At 32.1% G+C, this 23,621-nt stretch overlaps 1 protein-coding gene across 1 annotated transcript; it reads left to right on the top strand.

Annotated features, from left to right (window-relative positions):
- Positions 1-1,752: 1,752 nt before the first annotated feature.
- Positions 1,753-23,115, top strand: TRIADDRAFT_57956 (uncharacterized protein; the record flags this gene model as incomplete). The annotated part of the gene is made up of 48 exons (XM_002114258.1): positions 1,753-2,430; positions 3,136-3,574; positions 3,749-3,897; positions 4,002-4,088; positions 5,084-5,216; positions 5,469-5,711; positions 6,046-6,127; positions 6,225-6,286; positions 6,366-6,388; positions 6,580-6,706; positions 6,905-7,008; positions 7,233-7,406; positions 7,551-7,659; positions 7,762-7,868; positions 8,020-8,200; positions 8,289-8,462; positions 8,548-8,708; positions 9,088-9,307; positions 9,419-9,652; positions 9,806-9,884; positions 10,207-10,472; positions 10,740-10,909; positions 11,472-11,691; positions 11,880-12,113; positions 12,162-12,306; positions 12,775-12,830; positions 13,000-13,104; positions 13,213-13,370; positions 13,499-13,718; positions 13,821-14,045; positions 14,203-14,293; positions 14,406-14,449; positions 14,711-14,871; positions 15,229-15,448; positions 15,679-15,912; positions 16,106-16,184; positions 16,296-16,339; positions 16,444-16,604; positions 16,748-16,964; positions 17,585-17,824; positions 17,923-18,001; positions 18,173-18,225; positions 18,352-18,506; positions 18,607-18,832; positions 18,980-19,798; positions 19,841-22,693; positions 22,781-22,914; positions 23,059-23,115. The coding sequence occupies 48 exons, from the start codon at positions 1,753-1,755 to the stop codon at positions 23,113-23,115; spliced, it is 11,232 nt and encodes a 3,743-aa protein (XP_002114294.1).
- Between the last annotated feature and the right edge of the window lie 506 nt (positions 23,116-23,621).

Here is a 23,621-nt window from a genome sequence, read left to right as displayed (position 1 = left end):
GATAGGATTCAGTATGCAGGAAATACGCATTGCCTACAGTACAATACTGGACAGCAATATAGGCTAGCTGCCTAGGAGACCAATTATTGTAATGTAAACAATAGAAATTAGAGCATTAAAGTAAAAACTACGACAGTATTAATTACTAAATAATGATAACTGGTCAGAATCATACAACTTACTGAGTACTAAACGCCCATACATACACTCATTCGTATAGTATATACTAATAGTTATGATTATAATAATAATGTAAATGCTAATTTATACAATCAGTCGCGTTACCTAGTAATAGCTGTGGTAACAATTCATCGAGGAACAATAATTTTACTTAGGTTACGACATCCCCATCGTCTTCCAAGGAGGAGAATCGCCATCCGATTTATATTATATACACGCAGATTATTAACAGCGGACCTTGTTGGCGATAACGAAATATTTATAATCAACAATTCAATAATAATCCACTCTTATCGACTAATTTCTACAATACTATCGATATCCATCAAAGAAAGATAACAATTCCTATCTCGAAACCAGTAATAAACATGAGTTTAATACCATCGATAATTCAATAAAAAAAATACCACAATCATTATTTGTATTCCCCTAAAGCTATCATCAATTTGGCTAGGAGGTAGAGCGTAGGTGTACTTGTAGAGTCGTTCGATTATCATTCTATTTCCAATATTTTTCACAATTGTCTTGATGTTGATCATTTTTTTTTCTATTTTATCTCACTTACCTGCATTATTAGCTGCTTTTGAATCTGTGACGAAGAGCACCGACTGGGGCAAAGATACAATACTAAACAATTTAAAGAAAGGCAATAGCATCTTCCTTAATTATCCAAAATAAAACAGACACACCAGCAGGTAAATGAAATAACAATCAAGAGATCAAAATAAAATAACGAATAAATGCATAGGCAGTTATTATAGTGATTAGCTAAAATAGAAAGTATTGGTCGTACTGTATACATCACAACTTGAGATACCAATGATTATTTTAAGGCTTTAAATTTATAATAACATTTTGATTCTTAATTTAAATAAATAAGCATATTCCCAAATACACCTAGAATTTTAACGTTATATCAGCTTAGGATTGAATAGTAACATAGTATTGATTAAGCCCAAAAACTAGTGGAGATCGACTAAATATATTAATCTTGATAAAGTCACAATGATTATCAATCGTTGAAGAGATTTTACACTAAGACTAAACTTCCGCTCACGATTGGTATTGTCAGATAAGAATGATAGAATTAATTATACTACTTATAGGAGACATACTGAATAATATCCAATGAAATAATATAGTAATACTGTACAGTATGATGCTTATTCTGAAATATTAACATCCTATAAACATAATAATGAATTCAACCAGTGTACAACGAGAAAAAACAATATAAAAACATCTGTATCGCCATTACTATCCATATTCGTTGAAGAAGAATGATACTTTTACAATTATTCCTTTAATGATAGACTCAATCATGAGAAGCATCAAATGATGACGTTTAACAATCTTATAGAATTACTAACTAATTTCCTATCTTTATTGTAAAGATTAATACAGTGAATATATTATTAGTGCCGCAATTCCTATTTTGAGTCCATTTATAAAGTAATATAGGTAAATCGACTATTGTATTATTAGTGAATTTTATCAATCCTAAAAATTATCCCTTCCTATATTTTCCCCATTTCTTTTTAACCAGATCGTTACTGATTACTGCTATCCAAGATGGATCAAAGTAAAAGGAAGAATAATGATAAAGTCAAGACATCATTCGCTTCCAATTCTGCACCAGCTGCCTTGCCAGCAAGACCACCTTTGTATCAAAGATCCATTGTTGGCGCTAAATCTCGCATGGTACAATTTTTTAAGGATGGCGATGATACTTTTAGACCAGTTAAGATGGCTATAAATAGTCAAAGATATCGCACATTTGATACCTTGTTGGATGATCTAAGTCAGAAAGTACCATTACCTTTTGGTGTGAGAAATATTCAAACACCACTTGGTGTTCATCACGTCTATTCAACAACTCAGTTAGAAGATGGCAAAAGCTACGTTTGTTCGTCTAAGAAACAAATTAAACAGATAGAATATTCAGAAACGAAACAACGTAAAGGATGGAGTTATACTACTGGACCCAATGTAAAGCGACAAGAAATAGGAGAACCGGTACCTGCATGGACTAAAAAAATCAGAGCAGTTGCTGTAGTGAATACTTTAGTCCGAGACGTTCGCCCAAAAGTTATTACTATCTATCGAAATGGTGCTGCCGCACACAATAAGGTGAAAATCCTTTTTAACCCGCGAACGATGCAATCATATGAGGCCATAGTAAAAGACATGGCAAATTCATTGAAAGTTAATGGGCGTCAACATAAATTATATACCGTTGAGGGTAAATTGGTAAGCCTTGTTGCAAGTAAAAGAAAATGCAGTTCATTTTTTTTTAATGTTTTTTATAGTACGCGTTATTGGTATTGGTATAAAAATAAGTCAATTTATCCTTACTATAGTTTAGCTATAGAAATGAGAGATCAACTAATGCATAATAAAATAGTATCAATTATCATATCAGTGCATAATTCATCTATTTCTGCTGCTATACCACACTTATATTTGGAGTAGTATTGCATAATAATAAATTAAGCATCGATCGACTGAGTTCTACTTATATCGATATGTCGTACTGTATTTATATTAGGAACGGTTCTACTAAATAAAGAGACGCTTATATTTATATTATGCTTTACTGATGAGAAAAGGACTACCTTGATTAATAAAGACAGTAGCTAAAATATTGATGATGTTGACAATTGATATGATTGGATATTATAATAGAGCAGTATAATTAGTATTTAATGGTTCCAAATTTACCTATGTCATTTATACTAGCTATATCCATGCTATATCATCGTACCTACATGATGTACTGTATAAGTGAAAAGTTTTTAAATTTTACTATTGATTATTTTATATATTGTAAAAATACATTTTACAAATTTTTTTTAATCAATTAAATGATTTAACTGTTATTACATTATATAAAACAAGAATGAAGGAGCAATAGATATAATAATTTCGCATTACGATGGGCCTTTTAATTATTAGGTTTCTGGAATATCCGATCTAATACACGGCCCGCCTGAGTATATATTATGCGGAGAAGAAGCACTCGTACCATTAGCGACAGTAGCATCAGTAGCGCCTCCGCAACCAAGCACAGTTCGTAAGCGAAAGCAGCAAAGGAATAAGAGAGCAAAGAAAGAGCAAGTCATTGTCATGAGTGATTCTGATTCATCTCCTGAAGTTCGTGAGCAACATAATCCACAGCAACGACAACACCAAAAGCAACGACAACAACATCACCAACAACGACAACTAGAAGAGGAAAAGCAACAGCAACAACCACAACTACGTCAACAAGCTCGGCCCCAGCAACATCCACGAAAGACGGTAGATAAGCCACCGCAAAATGTTAATAATACAGATCTGGTAGAAGATGAGAAAATAGAAGAACCTCCTGTTAAGAAAGGATTTGTACTAAAGAGTATGTTGCATGTACTCGTATTCTCCGTTAATGAATGTATTTACTTTAGCTAAAATATTGATCACCTTAATGAAAACATGATATATGACCTAGCTAGCATCGACATGAATAGAGAGCTTTACAGTAGTATTACATTATTTATACTGATTACATCAATCCACTCATATCGTATAGATCAATGGGAAATTTCCCTCGTAACAAATGGCAAAAGGGCATCAGGAACCAATGCTCGAGTCTATTTTTCTGTATATGGCGATAAAGGGAGTCGTGGACCCTTTGAGATTGGTTCCAGTTTTCCTTCTTCAAGTACCCAGAGTAATTTGGTTTGTAGAAATCAATCAATGCTATAAAGTTTAATTGTACTGCGAAACTATTCCACTTCATGCCTGCACTTGCTAAATTTGGTAAATTTTATTTTATTTTAAAGGTATCATTCAGGGATGTTGGCAAAATCTATAAGATACGTATTGGTCATTATAGCAGTAAGAAAAGTGACAGCTGGCTATTACAAAATGTATGTTGAGCATTGAAGGAATTAATTTTCTCCTTAACATGTATTAATATCAAACTCTAACCTACAAAATTAAAGAAGATTAATTGTAAGAAATAAGCTATACTAGTTGCAACAAGATTGGCTTAGCAGTAGGTTCAATTTGCAACAGGCGGTTATAGCTAGTATAGGTGATAATTTAGATACAAGACCAGTCAGTATTCACCCACGTTTTTAGATCATAGATTACTGCATCTAAAAGATAGACTGAACTTCCTAACTGTTTAATTTTTAAAGGTAGTTTCAGTTTTACAGTGTACGGCAGGTTGCACCGAAGAGATGCATAATATGTTTCATTCGCCAAAGACGGTTTTGACTACTGTAAAATTATATGCCCAGTAAATAGCGACAAGGTAGATTATAAATTACCGTAGTCGATATACCACCGTCAGGAAAGGCCTTGACATCTTCCATTCCTGTCATTAGTTGCACTTTTGTAACTACACATTCGTATGACAATCCCCTCATTGATTCCTTTACTTATAAAATTTCACTATTGTTCTTGAATATAGTTCAGGAGATACTATTACATTAACTACGTAGTAAAAAATTGTGCATGTTTCAAAATTTTTCTGAATTAAGTAATAGCAACAAAACAATTCTCCAACGAGAATTTTCACTCCTGCTGCTTAGCTAGTAATACCGGTACATGCAATTGTAATAATATTTTATACCCTTGGACTTCAGGTACTACATTCTTGAACACTTGTCTAAGTACTGTAAAGTAGATTAGTTCATTAATTGACTCAAATAGCCCTATTTTTTTAACATTAATAACAGTATCATGAAGCTTCAATAATATCTACCTATCAAAAATATATATCTAACCGATATCGATTCTGAGAAGCTATTTTAATTTTGAAAAAATTAAAGACAGAACTGAACTGCTTCAAAAAGAGGATGATATTATCAATCACTATTATAACTAATAAAAGCTACTTATATTCCTGAATATGTAGGTAAGGCTAAGAAAAAGAGACGATTCCGAAGATTTATCGTTCATTGCTAATCGTTGGCTGTCATGTTATCACGAAGATGGAAATACTCAAAGGGAATTTCCTGTTCTCAGACCTAATCAGAAGATAATACCTCGTAAGGACAGCTTATGCAGATTATTACTAAAATAAGAATGATACTATGTGCAGTATATATTACTTTCTAGCGTTCACAATATTACCGGTTAGATAATCTAGTCTTAACCAATATCAAAGAGTTTTCAATTTATTAGACGTCTTGAATAACTTTCAATGCATAGATTGACACAGCGTTGGTAATAAATGTTGATTAAGCATGGCGATATTCCATACGGCTTTGTCCTAAGTTAATGTATTCATTACATTTTAGTTATAAAATATTGGCTTACGGTCTATACTGGAGAATTTAGTGGTGCCGGTACTTCTTCTGAAGTTTATGTCATTATTAATGGAGAAAGAGGAGACACAGGAAAGCGATATCTACGTTCCTTGAAGGGTAAAGATCGTAAACCTTTCCAACACGGAAAAATAAGTTCTTTTTGCGTTGAAGCTGTCTCGTTGAAAACTATTCAAAATATGGTTGTTGGAGTTGAAAATCGACATGATGCAGAAGGTTTGTTATATTTCTTTCTCTATTAATGTCTGATTGGAGATATTCCTCCTATAGAGTCATGATGCTACTTAGATTATTTTATATGCTCATGAAATGGCGTTCTACTTCCTCCTTGTAATTACTGACTGTATAATAATAATTAATATAATCTGTGTAGACAATACCTACTAGGTAGTGTAACTAAATCTTAAATATAATACTGACTCATTGTTGTAATCATACAACTAAATGTAACAACTGTTAAATAAGTAGGGCTTTAAACCAGTGTTGCATATGATAAAGAATCCTGCTTTACTCGTATAATCATTATAAGGTGGAATCTTCATTTTTTTAGATGCTGCATGGTATCTGCAGAAAGTTATCCTCAAAACAGGCAGTGATCGCGATGCTAATCAACTTGTATTCTATTGCAGAGAGTAAGATTTATCTCATAAATACCTGTAGTGGTTACGTTGTATAGGATAACAGTTAGTTAATTCCGGAATTAAATAAATGTTTCGACTTCATTACTAGATGGTTAGATCCAAGCGATAAGTCAGAAAGGACCTTGTTGCCAGATTCGGACGTAACAAATGGTAATACAATACTTTAAAAGAAATAATACATATTAATTTATTCTTAGAAGAAAAATTAATTTGCTTAAATTTTTTACAGGTTCAAGACTATCTGCCACAATGGTATGAGTTGAATAGTCTACTTACGTTCTAAAACTAAACTTTTTATTCTTAACGGTGTAATCATAAGCTTTCGTGTCATACATTTTTGATAGCAACGATTATTCGTTTTGTCATGTAAATGCTTGATTTTAAATATTTTAAGCAAACTAAAGTATGAATTTGACGATGAAATGATTTATAATGATATTTAGGACTGTGAAATGAGTAAATTAAAAGAAGGCAATCACGTAATACTGTATTCTAAAGCTAGCCGTAAGGCACTACGTGTTGTAAATAATCAAGGCTTGGATGGAAATGGTGATGATAAAGATAATAGCAGTAAGTTTTGTAAAATTATGTATAATCGTAATCTATGACTTCTAGAGTTATAATTTCATTGGAGCATTTATGCCATTTAATACCGGTACATACTGGAATTGTTTAATAGCGTACAGAAACATTCTTTCCAAGTGAAGAAGCGCACATATAATTTAAGTATATATACATAAATTAATTGCAATATTCTATCCATTTTAGATACCTTTGAAATTATTAAAATTGAAGACGATACTGTAGCATTCAAGAATTGCGTCAGTCAAACTTTCATTGCTATTAAAAAAGAAGGAATCCTGTCAGGAAATGTAAAGCCTTAATTTATACGAAATCTACCATTTATATAATAAAATACTATAGCAAGAACATAATGATTTCGATATATTGAAGCAGACAAATTATAAATTGAAAATAAAATTTATTTATTTCCTAGTTATGTAATTACTCTTAAAAAAGTAGCATTATATAACATTGTTTATTTCATATTTTTTATATTCGTCCATTTTCTATCAAATTATCTCACAATAATTAGGGAAAAGGCAATTCTGACTGCATCTTTTCGGTAAGGATTAATGGCGATTTAACAGCCTCGATGGAATCCAAAAAACTTGCTGATCACCACGTCATTATATCGAATAACGGAAAAGCCATGGATCCTAAGTTACCTGCTTCTAGTGCTGCTGCACGCTTTTCAATCTATTTAAAAGTAATTATTCATTTAGTACAAATTTAATTGTTCTTAGTTTTTTTATGTCTTCGTCAACCATAATAACATTAAATTAAGAAATTGATATAAGCGTAAGTAAACAAATTTTAAAATATTGATATTTTATCTACTCATTCTATTTAGGGAAAGTTTCGAGATGGCGGAAAAGTTATGCTTGCTAGCTGTGCTGCTAATCAATTCTTGTCTATTGACTCAAATGGCAATTTATTATGCTGTCCTAGCAATGAGGAAGGTAGTTATTACTTTTCTTTATAGTTCGCTACATTTTCATTAACGATTCAATTAATTGTATAAAGTTATTTTTCATACTGTAATAAATTGACTATGATTATAGAAGCGATATTCAACGTCATCAAGATCGATAAACATATTCGAGCATTCCAGAGTGCATCCAATCCTGATTACTATATCCGTATGCAAGGAAGAACAGTTGATGGAAAGGTTTCAGCATAATTTTTTAATGCAAATTACAATCCTATACTAATGATGCTGTATTCTATCATGCCCGAATGTTTTGAAAATATTTTTACATAGACCATGTAATATATATATATATATATACATCGTGTAATATCTGCGGTTTTACTTTCAGGGTAGAGGTGATCGTCCATGCCATTTTCGAATTCGAAAAAATTGCTTTGACGGATACTTTGTACTTGAATCTGTTAAATATAATGGAATGTGCTTAAGCGTTCAACCAGACATGACTACAATTGTACCTCAAGTTGATGTTGGAGATGATAACGTCCAGTTTAGAGCAAAAGTAGTTGAATGTATGTTAACAAGCAAACGTACTACAGTTCAAATATTTGCTTTAATGTGCTTGTTGTGTTAAAAACTTCTTTATTTTCAACCAATTAGTTGGTATAAAAAGTTCATCTGATGACGAGCAACCGCAGAATGAGAGTAGCGATTCTAAGTTTCGTAACGACGTAGAAAAAAAGCATTCGATAGGTATAAATGGTAATAATAATGAAGTAGTACAGCAGAACGGAATCGATGAACCTACTCTGGCTGCGATTATCCCTCAGCAAGGTAACAAAAATTTGTTATCACTTTCAATATTTAACTAGCAAAGTCGACGTACCATCTTGTTGATTTCTTTGGATATTACCGATAGAACCTGACTGGACTGTATGGGTATCCACAATGGATAATGCTATAGCTGGTACGAATGCTAAAGTTACATTAGAAGTTTGCGGGCATGAGGGTCAGTCACAGCCATTGCTGTTAGATCCTTCTATGGGATTTTTTCATCCAGGAAATACTGAAAGATTTGAGGTATGATTTTCAGTTGAAAAATTAATTAGTTTATAGCTAATGCTATAGAGTGCATAGTTAATATTAAAAATTTTCTGTTAGTACCTAAGAATTTATAACATGGAATAAGTTTATGTCAAATTAGCTTACACATCATAATCGATTCATGCCATTGGAAATAGGTGTCAATAGTTTACATATTTATTAAATACTGCTAAAACAATATCATGCGATAAATTTATCATTCGTTATAATAGTGGTAATCATGTCTTAGTCAGTTCCCTTAAATTGTCATCAATTGTGATGTTGACTCTTTTGCATACCCATGTATAGGAAAATTATAATATTTAAGCACTATTCATGGCGCTTTAAAAGAACTAAATTAACGGTGCTTTTATAGGTTTATGTTGGGCCTGTCGGTAAAATATATAAAATTCGAATTAGTCACGATAACTCGACCGACGTTTCAGACTGGTTTTTAAATAAGGTGAAAATGCGCCATAAAGAAACTAAAGAAGAACTTGTTTTTATTTGTAAGCGGTGGTTATCCAGATCGCGTGATGATCATGATATTACCCGAGAGCTACCAGTAGTTCGTGCTAATCAATCGGTTCTACCAGGTAAATAGGAAACTTTTAAATATTAGACTTTTAACGACTCGTCCGCATGATGCATAATTAATATACTTATTTATTTTCTATACTTTTTTAAATAATTTTTGTTGAACATAGTTCGAACCTACATGGTTAAAGTCTATACCAGTGATATTTGGGGTGCCGATACCGATAATGAAATATTAATTAATATTTTTGGCAAGCTTGGCGATACTGGTCTAAGAGAATTATACTATTCTTCTAATAATGAAGAAAAATTTCATCGTGCAAATATGGATTTATTCAGCATCGACGCAGTTCAGCTAGGGCAATTGATTAAAATTAAAATTGGCCATAATAATTTGAATAGAGGTACAATCTAGTACAACAACAGCATTGATAGAGAGAGTAGAGAGGAAATTGATTTTATCGTTTGAAGTATTTACTTGTAATACTTTATTTTAAACTGTTTGTACCGGTAATTATTTATGTAAGTTCTGTTCATGGATGTTGAATATAATACAGGTGAAGGTTGGCACCTTGATAAAGTCGTTATTCATGAAAAGAGTAAGCCAGAGTTAGAGTACTGTTTCCCATGTCAAAGGTACGACTAATTTAGATGCCACATTATTATACTTATATTATCTCATTAATAATCAGGCACACTAAACTACGGTGGCTGATAAGTAAAATTTAAGTTTGAGTCAAGTCTTATAGATGTTTTTGCTTGATTATACTGGTAAATCATTGTGCTATTCTTAGCAAAGTCGTGACCATTTTCTTTCGTTAATTCAGATGGCTAGATTCTGGTCAAGATGATGGACTTACAATTCGAGAATTGATTTTGCATAAAGGCATGTGTTGTTAAATTGTAAAATTTGGATATTATGCCATTTGAAGGTTGTATATGTCATTTATTGCTCAAGAACAAGTTATGCTTATTTACACATATTAGATAGTAACTTAGCACCGATGGTTAAAATGCGTTCGTCTTCAGATCAACTGATTCCCGTAGAAAATGGAAAGAAAAACTATACTCCAGAACCTCAATCGCCTGACTCAGATTCAAAATCTGTATTAGAAGAAAACCAGAATGCCGAAGGCAATGAAAAAATAGCAAAGAGCCCTGACAATAAATCTGTAGATCAGGCTGATGCCGTCAATTCTCCAGAGCAATCAAACCCAGCACAAGGTGAATTTGAAATAATAATATTCACAAAATCTTGTATAATAAATTAATTTAGTAAAGTAAATTTGAAGTTGGACGATTGAGATACGCGTCGCAGCAGATAATATTCTAATACGATAAAGAGAACTTGTAAATTAAGCTACATTTATATCAAAGCAAAATCTGGGTACCTTTCTACCAACTTAAATCTATTGTTTTATGATAGTATTAGTATCATGATTCATAAGTTTCTTTGATGAAATCCAAAATTAATCCGTTTCCTCCTACTAGGATTAGAAAATGATGATTGGCAAATAACTATAGCTACAAGTGATAAAGAGGATGCCGGAACTGACACCCAAGTTACATTGGTAGTTTATGGTGATGAGGGTATTTCAACTGATATTACTCTTGATCAATCTGGAGAGCACTTTCAACCTGGGGATATTCATCAATTTCAGGTAATTATAAATATTATAATTACTTGCTAACGTATTTGTAAGGACTATGTAGTAGCTTATTCTCTACGAAAAAATAAAAAGCAAGGTAATCAGATATAATTCTTCTCCATCCTTACATCTTAACAGTATCTTTCATTTTTTTCTTAAAGTTTCGAGTTTCAATGTTAATAGATGTTACAGATTCATGACTAATTTGGACTTTCGACAATATCTACTGTATCTCATCTCTAATAGAATAATATGCTCGCTATTGATAAACTGCAGTCTCATTACCAATTAAAATTTTGATCAAATCCCCTAATCTCCGATATCATATAAACCGACCTCTGTCCTGATCATCAAAACTAGGCTATATATGCAAAATTTAGTATTGTTGAGATTTAGAGGAACGCTATGATTAATATAATCGAAGCTTTATGGAATACTTCACATATTCAAATGAAGACTCAAGTTCTTCGTTTAAAAGTATCATTAAAATAGATTTCATTTTAAATTTATCCGTGAACAATTTGAGCATCGAATCACAGGTTTTCTAATTTATTATACTTATATTGAATTATAGGTATCCCTCGGTCCAATTGGCCGAATTTACAAAGTCCGACTCAGTCATAACAATCAAGGCAAGCATACAAGTTGGCATGTTGATCGATTAAAGATGAGACATATCACTACGCATGAAACCCTTATGTTTAAGTTTAACCGCTGGCTGTCTCGGGATAAGGATGATGGAGATATTACACGAGAACTTCCAGCTCTTCGACCTAATGAAATTCCACTGCCAGGTAAAAAAGATTAATGCAATAGATCTATTTCGGTATTATGCTTGCTATACGGCTACCAAAGATCGTGTCGGCCGTGCGCACAAAAATAAGAATAGTTGTAATTGTATTGCTATTTAAAAGTAGGTAAATTGTTCTTGTATTCGTATTTTTTTTTAACTATTTTGAAATTCTTCTATTCTGCATCGTAGTTATACGCTATCACGTTTATGTCTCGACCGGAGATGTCATATGTGGCGGTACTGATACCCGTGTCTATTTGACTATTATTGGTCAGCGTGGAGATTCAGGTCGACGTGAATTATTTTACTCTCACAATCATGCTAATAAATTCGAACAAGGCCAAACAGATGTATTTATTATCGAAGCTGTATCACTTAATGACTTAACTTCGATAAAAATTGGTCATACAGAACATGGTGCAGGTAAATCATTTAAACTATAGGATTAAGGTTACTACTATTCACTTATAGTTATCGGAATGTATAAGAAATTATTTCCGCCAAATGCATCTTTTTACTTCAATACGATTTTAGGAGCTGGCTGGTTTTTAGCTAAAGTCCTAATAACGGAAGGAGATGATAAAAATGCGAAGAATTATGAGTTTCCTTGTCATCGGTTAGTCTTATATATATAGTATTATCTGTTAGATGTGCTTAGATTTCTATTTGCTAAATGACTACGTTCACAATGAGAGAATAGTTTAAAGATAAAAAAGAAAAATTTATAGTAGAAAGGATCTCAATGTAAACGACAGTTCTGTATATAGGGATTTATGCGAACGCGATATGGAATACTGCAACTGTGATAAAGGATAGTGTTGTACAGTAACTATTGAGAGAATATTATTATCTGAATAATTATCATGCGCTAGGCTTAATTTTAAAGAAATAGCTTAGTCCTCAAGACAAAATTACCGTCTACAAAAAGAATGCCACTTTATGATTTATTGTAAATTACTGTATCTTTCGTTAAATTTATAGAAAGTAAAATACTTCGGTAATAAACAATTTGACAACATTTGTAACTAAGTTATAGAAGCCTGTTGTTAATGAATACTTATATCGTACAACTTACGATTCATAGATGGTTAGATGAAGGACAAGATGATGGAAAAATTGAAAGAGAATTGTATGTTCAAGGTATTAAATGATTTAAATTTCGTTTATCTAGTGATATCTAAATATTTTTTTGACTTTAATTTTCGTAAATGGAACCCATTAGTTTATTGCAACATAGCAGTGGCTATCATTCAATTTAAAACGTACATTGTCGCTGAATTGTAAATCATCTTTTTTAATTCTTTCACAGAACCAAGCAAAGATGCAATCAAAGAAATTACTGATCAAAACGGGGCAAGAGATGATTTAACACCAGATGAACCGATAGAAGAAACCCCTCCTGAACCTGTCAAAGGTAAGTTTGGAATAATTAACTGCATTTACATGCAACATAAAATCGTTACTTAGATAGCTGTTGCTTATATGGCTCTATCCTTATTAATCGATTTTTTTAACATATTAGAGGGTGATTGGGAAATCAAAGTTAAAACAAGCGATATGCCATCGGCTGGAAGCTACGCTAACGTCTATTTGGTTGCATACGGTTTAAACGGCAAATCTCAAGTAGATTTTGATAACGACCAAGATCATTTCACTCCTAATCAGTTATCGTCATTCAAGGTAATAGGTTTTGAATAATAAATTGTCTTAACGTAGATTAAAAGGGTATTTAAGATACATCCATTCCGTGTAATTTATTATTTATTGGGACTTTTCTGTAAAAATTATAATTCGCATTATCTTGTTAGGTTCATCTTGAAGACATTGGAGAATTGTATAAAATAAGAATTGGGCATGATGGAGTCCTCGAAGAACAAAGCTGGCATCTGGAATTTGTTCAAATGATTAATCTTTTTACTCAAGAAACTTACAATTTTCATTTCGATCGATGGCTGTCACGATATGCCGATGATAGTGATACTTGTCGTGAACTATCAGTGCAGATAGATGATCAGTTTAAACTTCCAAGTAATAATAATAAAGATCCGAATATCAACCTTCCAAATTACTCTTAGTGAATCTATCCATATTGCATCTATTTTTTACTAATATTTGTTTATTTAATTAAAGATGTTATCTATAGAATTACCGTCTATACCGATAAGGGACTGATCGGTAAAAAACAAGTATGGATTAATCTCTATGGGCAACATGGAGATTGTGGTCATCGTTTGTTACTACTTTCTGAACACGAAGCTAAGTTTAGAAGAAACCAGGTTGACACATTTACTATTGAAGCTACATCTTTAGGTCAATTAGACAAGTTGCAAATGGGCATAAAAAATTCTGATAAAGGTAATTTTTTCTGTTCGAACTTGAGCATTAAAATATAAAAAGCCATCGAGTCTTTTATCTTTTAGAAATATTTTCTTGTATTATATATAAACTGTGCAAATATATTGCAATTACGGCAATTTAACTAAACACAAAAATTTCATTTGTAATCATTCAGAGGATATAAAATCTCACTTTAGAAAGGTTGTAGTTACAACCTTAACGAAGATAAATGACCAATTGGAAGAAGTCACTTTTGGATATAAAAAGTATGCGTATAAAAGTATCCAAGTTTAAAAATTGAAGAATACTTCATAATCACAATCGTTCGTTGATACATATATATTAATCCTATACCTTCATTAACTTCAATTATTTTAGGTCTTCCTATACTACTGGTCCGGAGGCGTACCTATATCCAAACAGTAAGAAGACACCCCACTTTTAATTCGTTGTATTTAAAATATAGCAATGATAATTATAATCAATCCACAATAGTATACTTCTCTAGTAATTGGAAGTGGTTTGTACGCCGCTCTAAAATTATACGTAATTTAGAATGTAATTGTGTGATAAAGTGTCTTCTCAAAAATACAACACGAATTACAGTTTCTTGAAACTTCACTTTATTACGTAAGAATAGGTTCGTCTCATAACTACTACTAAGAAAAAATTTTTTACTGCAGGGGAATGGTTACTGTCCATAAAGACTGGAGATTTTTCATCCTCTTACTCAAATACGCAAGTTGCAGTTATAGCTTACGGTTCTAATTCGAATTCAGGCATAATTCCTTTAGGACATGGAGCCAGTTCACTATTCCATCCCAATAAAGAAGTCAAATTTAAGGTTAGAAAGCATGAAATAAAGTACAAAATAGCTCTATTATTCGTCATATTAGTCCTACGTAATCTGTGATAATTATAAACACTCTGAGTAGACGTCGATAAATTTACCTTATACTGTACTATGATTATCCTGTAAAATGCATATTATACTACTAGGGCTCATAAGCCGACACAGAAAAAATCATTAACTTAACAATAAATAGAAGTAATGTTGATAAATCTTCTAAGCAGTGCAGATCATTGATCGCAGTCCGATATTTTCTTACTGAAAAAGGCTTTCCTAATTTTTTTCTAAGCTTTGTTAAGCTATAATATAGTTAATGTGAAGTATTCTGATTAGAATTCTATATCAATACAGATCCCATTAGGCTATCTGGAGGATATATATAAAATTCGAATTGGCCAAGCAGAGTTATCAAGTGAATGCAGTTGGTATCTTCAGGCGCTAACATTAACCAATTTATGTACAGAAGAAGAATATGTTATCAAGGCTGAGAGCTGGCTATCTCACTATCAAGGCACTGGTGAAACATGGATTGAATTAGCAACAGCAGAGATTCAATCAAACTTATTGCCCGGTACAAAATAAACTATAGCTTTTTGCTGTATAACTGCATTGTGTAGCAAATTAAGATTCTCGCTTACTAAAATATCTTCATAAATTCAAGAACTATTTTAAAATTTTCGGTTGCTTAACTTAATTTTATGTGCACCTCTTAATATAAATACGATTTCTGCTTCCATCGGTATAAAACGTAACGTATATAGGCTTTTGACTTTTTTTGTTATTTATTTATACTGTTAATAGTTTTACCTTATGTAATTGAATTACATACAAATGAAGTACCGACATCGTTTTCCGAAACACGATTATATGTAACATTGTATGGAGAAAGAGGAGATAGCGGACCTAGGGTATTGGCAAAGTTAGCAGAGCCATGGACACAGTTAAAATCTAATTATGCGAACGAATTTACTATTCATGCGGTCGACTTAAGTCAATTAAAAATGTTAAAACTGGAATATGGCGAGTCGTTAAATGGTAAAATATTAAATACTTTAATAGATTTTTGCAGTAAAATGCAATATATTACAAAAATATTTCTGATTAATTTTTAACTGCAAATTTATTCAAATTTGGTTAATTTATTAATGAATTAATTAACAAGCGGATTAGTTAAAGATATCGTAAAGTTATTATAATTACACACGTTCTTACTATAATCATGATCTAGCTCCGGCTTGGTTCATCGACAAAGTAGTAGTAAAATTTGGTGATACAAATAATAGAACAGTTGTATTGAAGAGCAAAATGTACGTATATTGGATTGATCTTCCATTATTTTACATTTACATTATATCAGCATGTAATCGTGCAATAAAAAATGCTAATATTTTATGTTTTTTCCTCCTTGATAATTGCAGTAATCTAGACCCTCATTCCTCCAGTAAAAAATATTATCCGGAAGGTTAGTATAGTAGTTTATACCTTTTATAACAATTGAAACATAAATACGACACAGTACGAATAACAAAATTAAGTTTGAAACAATACTTAATCTTATTTTTGTAGGCGACTGGCTGATTAAGATTAGAACAAGTGAAATAAGGAATGCAGGAACGCAAGCTAATATCGAGCTCATTTGTTATGGATCAGAATGTGTAACGGACAAAATATCTTTAAATAATTTTAAAAATAATGCATTTTCAGCTGGAAAGCTAACGCAATATAAGGTATTTCCCAGGACTGATCAAATTATTACATTTTAAAATTATGGCTATAAGCTTTCAAAAATTATTTTGTTTAACCTCTAATAACTTCAAATTACTGACCTATAGTCCTGTATACATGATACAATTATACATCGGTATTTTAGAACTATCTTGGAAGTATTGGGAGACCTTATAAAGTACGGGTTAGCCACGACGGCCAAAATAAGAATGATGGGTGGCATCTTGATTATATTAAATTGTTCAACGTATGTACGGAGGAAGAGTTTGAATTTAAGTCAAATCGATGGATATCAAAGTATGAAGACAATGGCGAAATTATTCGTGAATTACCAGTTTCTCACGAAGATGACTTATACACAAGTAAGTTTCTTTGGATGAGGCTAAGCATTACAAAAAGAATCAGAGACTATTTAATTATTAGTATTGCATATCAATATAAAACAATAAGTTTTAATCAATTAATAAAGGCAATTAAATTTCTAATGCACTGTATAAGTCGACTAGAACAAAGTTAAATTATCAATATGCATTTTGCTAATTAATATAATATAAAATAGAGTTCTCATTATTGTAAATTATGCGCTAACCAAATAAGTGCATTCCTAAATAAAGTTCTGTAACTCTAGGATCATTTTAAAAAGTTTATAGTTTACTTTATCTACCTTATCGAAACTAAATTATAAGCACATCGTTTACTTATAACTATTGAGCACTATCACTTGTTGAATCCATAAGTGAGTTTATCGTATTAACCTTCCTAATTAAATTTATTTTATTATATAATATTTCCTGAAATATGTTAAGATCTTTAATTGCATGATCGCAAAATACACCTACGCGTAAACATATTTTTCTTGTATTAATACGCTATGTAGCAATACGGCTTTAAAATTCATTCGGGTTACTGTTGTTACGATTTCAGAACGTCGTCACTGTGTAAATGTTTTTCCTAAAGTATTTTCTTTTTAAATGAATGATAGACACAACATATTTTATACAAGCACATTTCCGTGAAGGGTTCGCTATTGAACATCTTTCAAGTTGTGTTATAACTGTTTATGGAGATAACAGTGATAGTGGAGAAAGGGAACTAATTAGATCTTTATCGAATTCACCAAAAACGATTGGCGATAATGTTACCGAATTTACTATTGAAGCAGTCGCTCTAGGGTTATTAGATAAGGCCCACCTGTCTCTCACTAGCAGCAATGAAAGTACTGGTATGTGAAATTAAGAATATATCAAACTTATCAATACAGGCTTATCAGAATGAACTTAAAATTTCAAATATTATCTTTGTTTAACTATCTTATTAAAGAATGGTCTTGGCCTATCGAAAAACTTGTATTGCGAGATAGTAGAAATCCTTACGAGGAAAAAACTTTTCTTTACAAAATGTAAGTGAGATTTCAATATAAATTTATCATGCAATAAAGCATATATCTCTTGATTAAATATTTGTCTAAGGCGTAATGCATTAGCCATAATTAATTGAGTACTACCTTGTAGATCATATCTGCGATATAAATAAACTATGTTATTTTATTCATCGATTTAAAAATACATAGATCCACAGATAGCAGTCATAATTCTGTTTATGAAAAGGATTTCCATCCAGATGGTAAATAGCAAAGGATAAATTTATAATTCTATGTTTCCGTAGTTGTAGTATACCGTAATAAATTTACTATTTGATTTTACTTTTGCAATCATCATTTCTAAAAAGAACTCCTAATTGATTGTTTAGATCAATGGTTGTTAAATCTTTGCGCATTGAAGATATCGAATTCAAATTGTATTTTATGGCTTAATTGCTATGGAACTGATGGCCAATCGACCTTAGCGGAAATTGGAAAACTACAAGATTTACAAATCGTAAATAACGTAGCGAAAGAAATACCGGTAAGTGTCTGCTAATTTAAGCATCATTATCGTGTAAACGTAAACATTTACTTACGTACTTGATTACCCATTCATAAAATATCTCCCATTAAATGTATAGATAAAGGTAAAGGATATAAGAAATATCTACAAAGTTCGACTGCAAACTAGTGATGATATTGGTAGTCTACCTTTGCAAGTCCAAGCGTTGGATTTGCTTCATGTTAGTACCGGCAGAAAGTATCAATTTGCCGTTGACCATCTATCACAATACCAAGATCTCCAAGCTGAATATCTATACCAAGAATTACCTGCTATTGATCCTAGCAACGGATCTCACTTAAACGGTAAGAAGTTAAATTTTAATTTTTTAGATAATGATACGAAATTCTACATTACTCTATTACTATATTATTGAATATCATAGTTTAGTAAGTATGCTAACTTATTCTATACATTTGTAATTGAAATATTATTTGCTTTCTTTTCAATAGTTGAAATTTATGAAGTTACAGTCTTTCTGAAAGATCAAGAATCTGCTTTAGAATCAGATCACCGGTTTAATATCCAATTATTCGGTAGTAATGGTGATCTGGGAGAGCGAATTATATCCAATCCTACCATTGATTCCAACAGCGTTGTACAGTTTAGATTGCAAGCTGTTGATTTAGGTAATCTAACAAAGATGTTCGTGACACATTTATCAAGCGATCATAATGTAGTCTTGGCTATAGATAAAGCCGTAATCAAATTCGATAATAAGGATATCCTTTTCAAGCCTAGTTCGACTACCGATAAAGATGTAGATTATAGTCATGATTCTTCAATGGTAGAACTGCGCCCAGAAGGTACTTGGAATATTTTAATTAAGACCAGTGATATAGAAAATGCAGGTACAACCGCTAACGTTTACCTAAAGTGTTATGGAACTGAAGGTTGCTCAGATTTAATACCTTTAATTGGAGTATATTTGCCTGGAGAGGACGTGGAATTCCAAACTAATTTAAGTTTTATTGGTCAGTTGTATAAAATTCGTATATCACACGATGGCTTAAAGGAAGAAGATAGCTGGCATTTACACAGCATAGAATTAACAAACTTATCGACATCACAACTATATTCATTCTCCCATGAAGGATGGCTATCTAAATATAAAGAAAATGCAGATGTCGCTTGTGAATTAGCTGTTGTTAATGAAGACAAATCATCTCTATCAGTTATTAAATACGATATAACATTAATGGAACTAGATGATCGATTCAACCTTAATCAAAATTGGTACTTGATCATTCATGGAGAGCAAGGTGACTCTGGTAAAAGAATCATTTGGAACCCACTATATGATCAAATTATAGATAATGATGGTCGTAAAGGCTTAAGCTGTTTTGTCGAAGCAGTTACATTACAGAAAGTGAAAAGGGTCACACTAAGTTGCACTAAAGCAACTACTGACGATCATGAAGATAGTCAAGATGATAATAGTGGTCTGCCTGTTCCATGCAGATACATTAATATCAGTTGGTTAGATGACTCCAGGAAACAAATATCGTTGAAACCCAAATTTGAAGAAACAACGATTATAGAAAACGATCAGCAGATACAACAATTTTACCCAGAAAGTGATTGGATAATTCGCATTTACACTAACGACTTGATTTTAGACCAAATAAGCAACTCAGATGTTTCAATCTTATTATACGGAGATATTAAAACTTCAGAACCGTTAGCTCTAGGAACTTTAAATCCATCAACATTTAAAGCAGGCAATGAAGCTGAATTCCAGGTTATAACTGGAAATCTCGGAAAAGTATATAAAATGCAAATTTGTTGTGATGCCATTCAATCGCATTTTCAATGGCACATTCATGGTGTATCTCTTACTAATATAGCAACTAATGAAGAATCCAGATATGACATGGATTGTTGGCTATCTAATGTTCAACATGCGTGTCAAGTTATTGGTGAACTACCTGTAGGATTTAAAGAATCAGCGAAAAATCTTCCCGCAGTCGTAGACTATATTATTACTATTTATATCTCAAAGAATGCAAATGCAGACATTATAGGTCAAATGAAGTATATTACTATAATTGGTGACCAAGGTGACTCGGGTAAAAGACCCTTCATACTCTGTGACGAAGAGGGATTTGTCGCCTTGAATATAGAAAAATCTCAACTCATCGACTACAAAAATCACCAAATACGATTCCATCTCAAAGCTATTGATGTCGGCCAATTAGACCGGATTAATATTGAATGTGATGACGTGGAAGATTTACAATTAAATATCGATAAAATATGCCTTACAATATCTGGTAATAATGACTTTATTGAAACATTGAGAAAGAAAAAATCCGTCGATCATGAACGACAGCACGTCCAAACATATCTCAGAGAAGGAATATGCTTAATAAAGACTGAGTTAAATGACTTAATATCAGAGAGTCAATCTCAACAGAATTATTCTATAACATGCTATGGTGATCATGGCCGGTCGGAAAAGATTGACCTGGATGAGAACAATCTATTTAAGGAATCTGATAAAGAATCTATTTTCAGAATAGAAACTGGCTACTTAGGAGATTTATTTAAAATTCGCCTTGATGGGCAAGACAATGGGCAACTGAAGGCCAATTACTGGCAACTAAAGACGTTTCAAATTCAAAATTTAGCTACCGAAGATGAATATACGGCCAATTTTAGCCAACCACCGCTGCAGCAAATGTTTAGCGAAACTGATGTCGTCCGAGAGGTAACAATTGCTGTAGATGACAAAGATGACTATCAAATTAAACTATATGACATTGCAATTCATGGCACTATCCACCAAAAAGATACTGAAAAGAGTGAGGCTGACCAATTTAGCCTGGAGTATCTTTATTTGAATATTTTTGGAAAGATTAGTGATAGTGGTGAAAGGAAAATCATGATCGGCAATCACGATAATAATGATAAGGACACAGATATCTTAGGAGAAGATATGTTTAAAGCAGCATCTATTGGTGAAATTGATAAGGTAGTTTTACGTTTAATGGATTCTACATCATCTGATATACTAGCCAATTGGCCCATTACTAAGATCACCATTAAAGAATTGGGAAATGAATCTCCGATAATACTCAAAATTAAGGAAACAGAAGCCGATAATCCGTTTACAAGAGAATTTCTTTGTGAAGACAGCATTATCATTCAAACCAGTACAAATAGTGTTTCTGGTACAGAAGCTAAAATTAAGTTAGTTATTTATGGTAACAATAGCAAGACTAATGAAATGCTGTTGCAAGATGGAAATCATAGTGATCTCTTTCAGCCATCTCAAGTTGCTACATTTAAACTTCAACTTCCTGATATTGGTGCTCTGTATAAGATACGTTTAACGCACGATAGTCAAAATAAAAATGACGGATGGTTACCAGAAAAAGTTACAATTAAGGTGCAACATAAGGAATATGTCTTTAGCTGTAATCGTTGGCTGTCATCCGTTGAGGATGATGGTGAAATTATCCGCGAGTTTGCCGTTGATAGTCCTAATGGAGATCCACTGCCAGCCGTTCGATACCAAATTAAGCTGCCAATCGAAATTGATCCAATACTGGACGACAGACTACTCTTTAATTTAACGGGTGATCACGGCGATACCGGTGACCGAATATTAAAAAAACGTAAGAGTGACATTGCCAACGATCAGTACGAGTACATAATTGAAGCTATATCCTTACGTTCCTTGAAGGTCTTAACTGTTATGTGTGATAGCAAAATTAAATTACCTTTCAAATCAGTGGTAGTTTTGGACGATAATCATAAACCCATAACATTCACTCTTCAAAGTAGCTCTCAAGATCAATCAAGTAGTAGAAGGGGAAGTGAAGGAGATTTAAATAATAATAATAATGATGATAAGAGCCCTCAACAATCCATATCGAATGACGATAATATTAATAATAATGAAGAAAAATTAAACAACAATCAAGCTGATCATGACGGTTCAAAATTAAAGGAAAGTGACCAAAATGATGTAATAAATGCAAACGAAGATAATTTGAAACATGATCGTAGCGACTCAATAAAAGATAATGAAAGAAATTACGTCTCATATGAATTCCATCCTAAAGATATTTCAGACAGCGAAAACGATGGAAGCGATAATGATTCTGACGAAATTCGAAATCAATTGCTGGGTATAGGAAAGAAATTATGCACATTAGAAGGTAAGACAGTGGCTTAAGTACCAATTCTTATTAATCTTTACCCATCTGACATTTCGTAAACGCTAAAATCTAATTATTCGTAAATAGGAAATCGAATCCTTAGTCAAGATCTGAAAACGTATTTCATGAAAGTATCAATAAATGCTGATGTTATGCAGAAAATAGAAACAGCTTTGGATCTGTCCAGTGACTATCTCGAACTGCAAAAGTTCGTTGATGTGGTGAGTGCTAAATTCTGTACAGCCCCGACTGAATAAAACGCGTTGCAAACTCTACCTTAAATTCGTTATCCATCTAATGCATCAGCACCCTCAGAACATTAAAATTCCATAAATTTTAATAAGATCGTTTTTTGTGATCCTTAGATGCAGAAACATTGCGAAGAATCTCAAATCGACGTAAAGTCACTAGATGTTCTATAGAAGCTTTATCCGACTATGAAACAAGTTCGTTTCTGATTGCTAATTGAAGATAAACAAGATAAAGCAAATTCTAACTCGATAATGTGATGATGATCGTAATCAAAATTATAAATTATGAAAAATCTTTATAACTAAAATTGCTATTTTAAATGTGCATATTACCTATTAAAATACGACATCAATACTGCATGATAGAAATGTACTGCGTAACTAATTACACCAAGGATATCGTTGTCGAATTCAGTAGTTATTCGATGATCAAGTATAAATCTCATGATTAAAGAGTAGAGAAAGCGATGTTAATATAAATTTAATTTGATAAACATTCCAAATAAGAACAGCTATATTAAACAAAGGAACTTTCTCGACGATGCATACTCTATTGCCACAAATGCATAGATCAGATGTAAGCATTTTGATAAACATTTATTTATAATCTTATAATTACATCGGTAACGACGAGCTCTATGATATTAGAGTTACAATTGGGCAATTTCGATGTTGAA

This window comes from Trichoplax adhaerens, genomic scaffold (genome assembly GCF_000150275.1).
Source record: "Trichoplax adhaerens TRIADscaffold_7 genomic scaffold, whole genome shotgun sequence".
In the NCBI taxonomy this organism is placed as follows: Eukaryota; Metazoa; Placozoa; class Uniplacotomia; order Trichoplacea; family Trichoplacidae; genus Trichoplax; species Trichoplax adhaerens.
The sequence above is the reverse complement of the archived record's forward strand: the minus strand, read 5'-3'. Positions and strand labels throughout refer to the sequence as shown.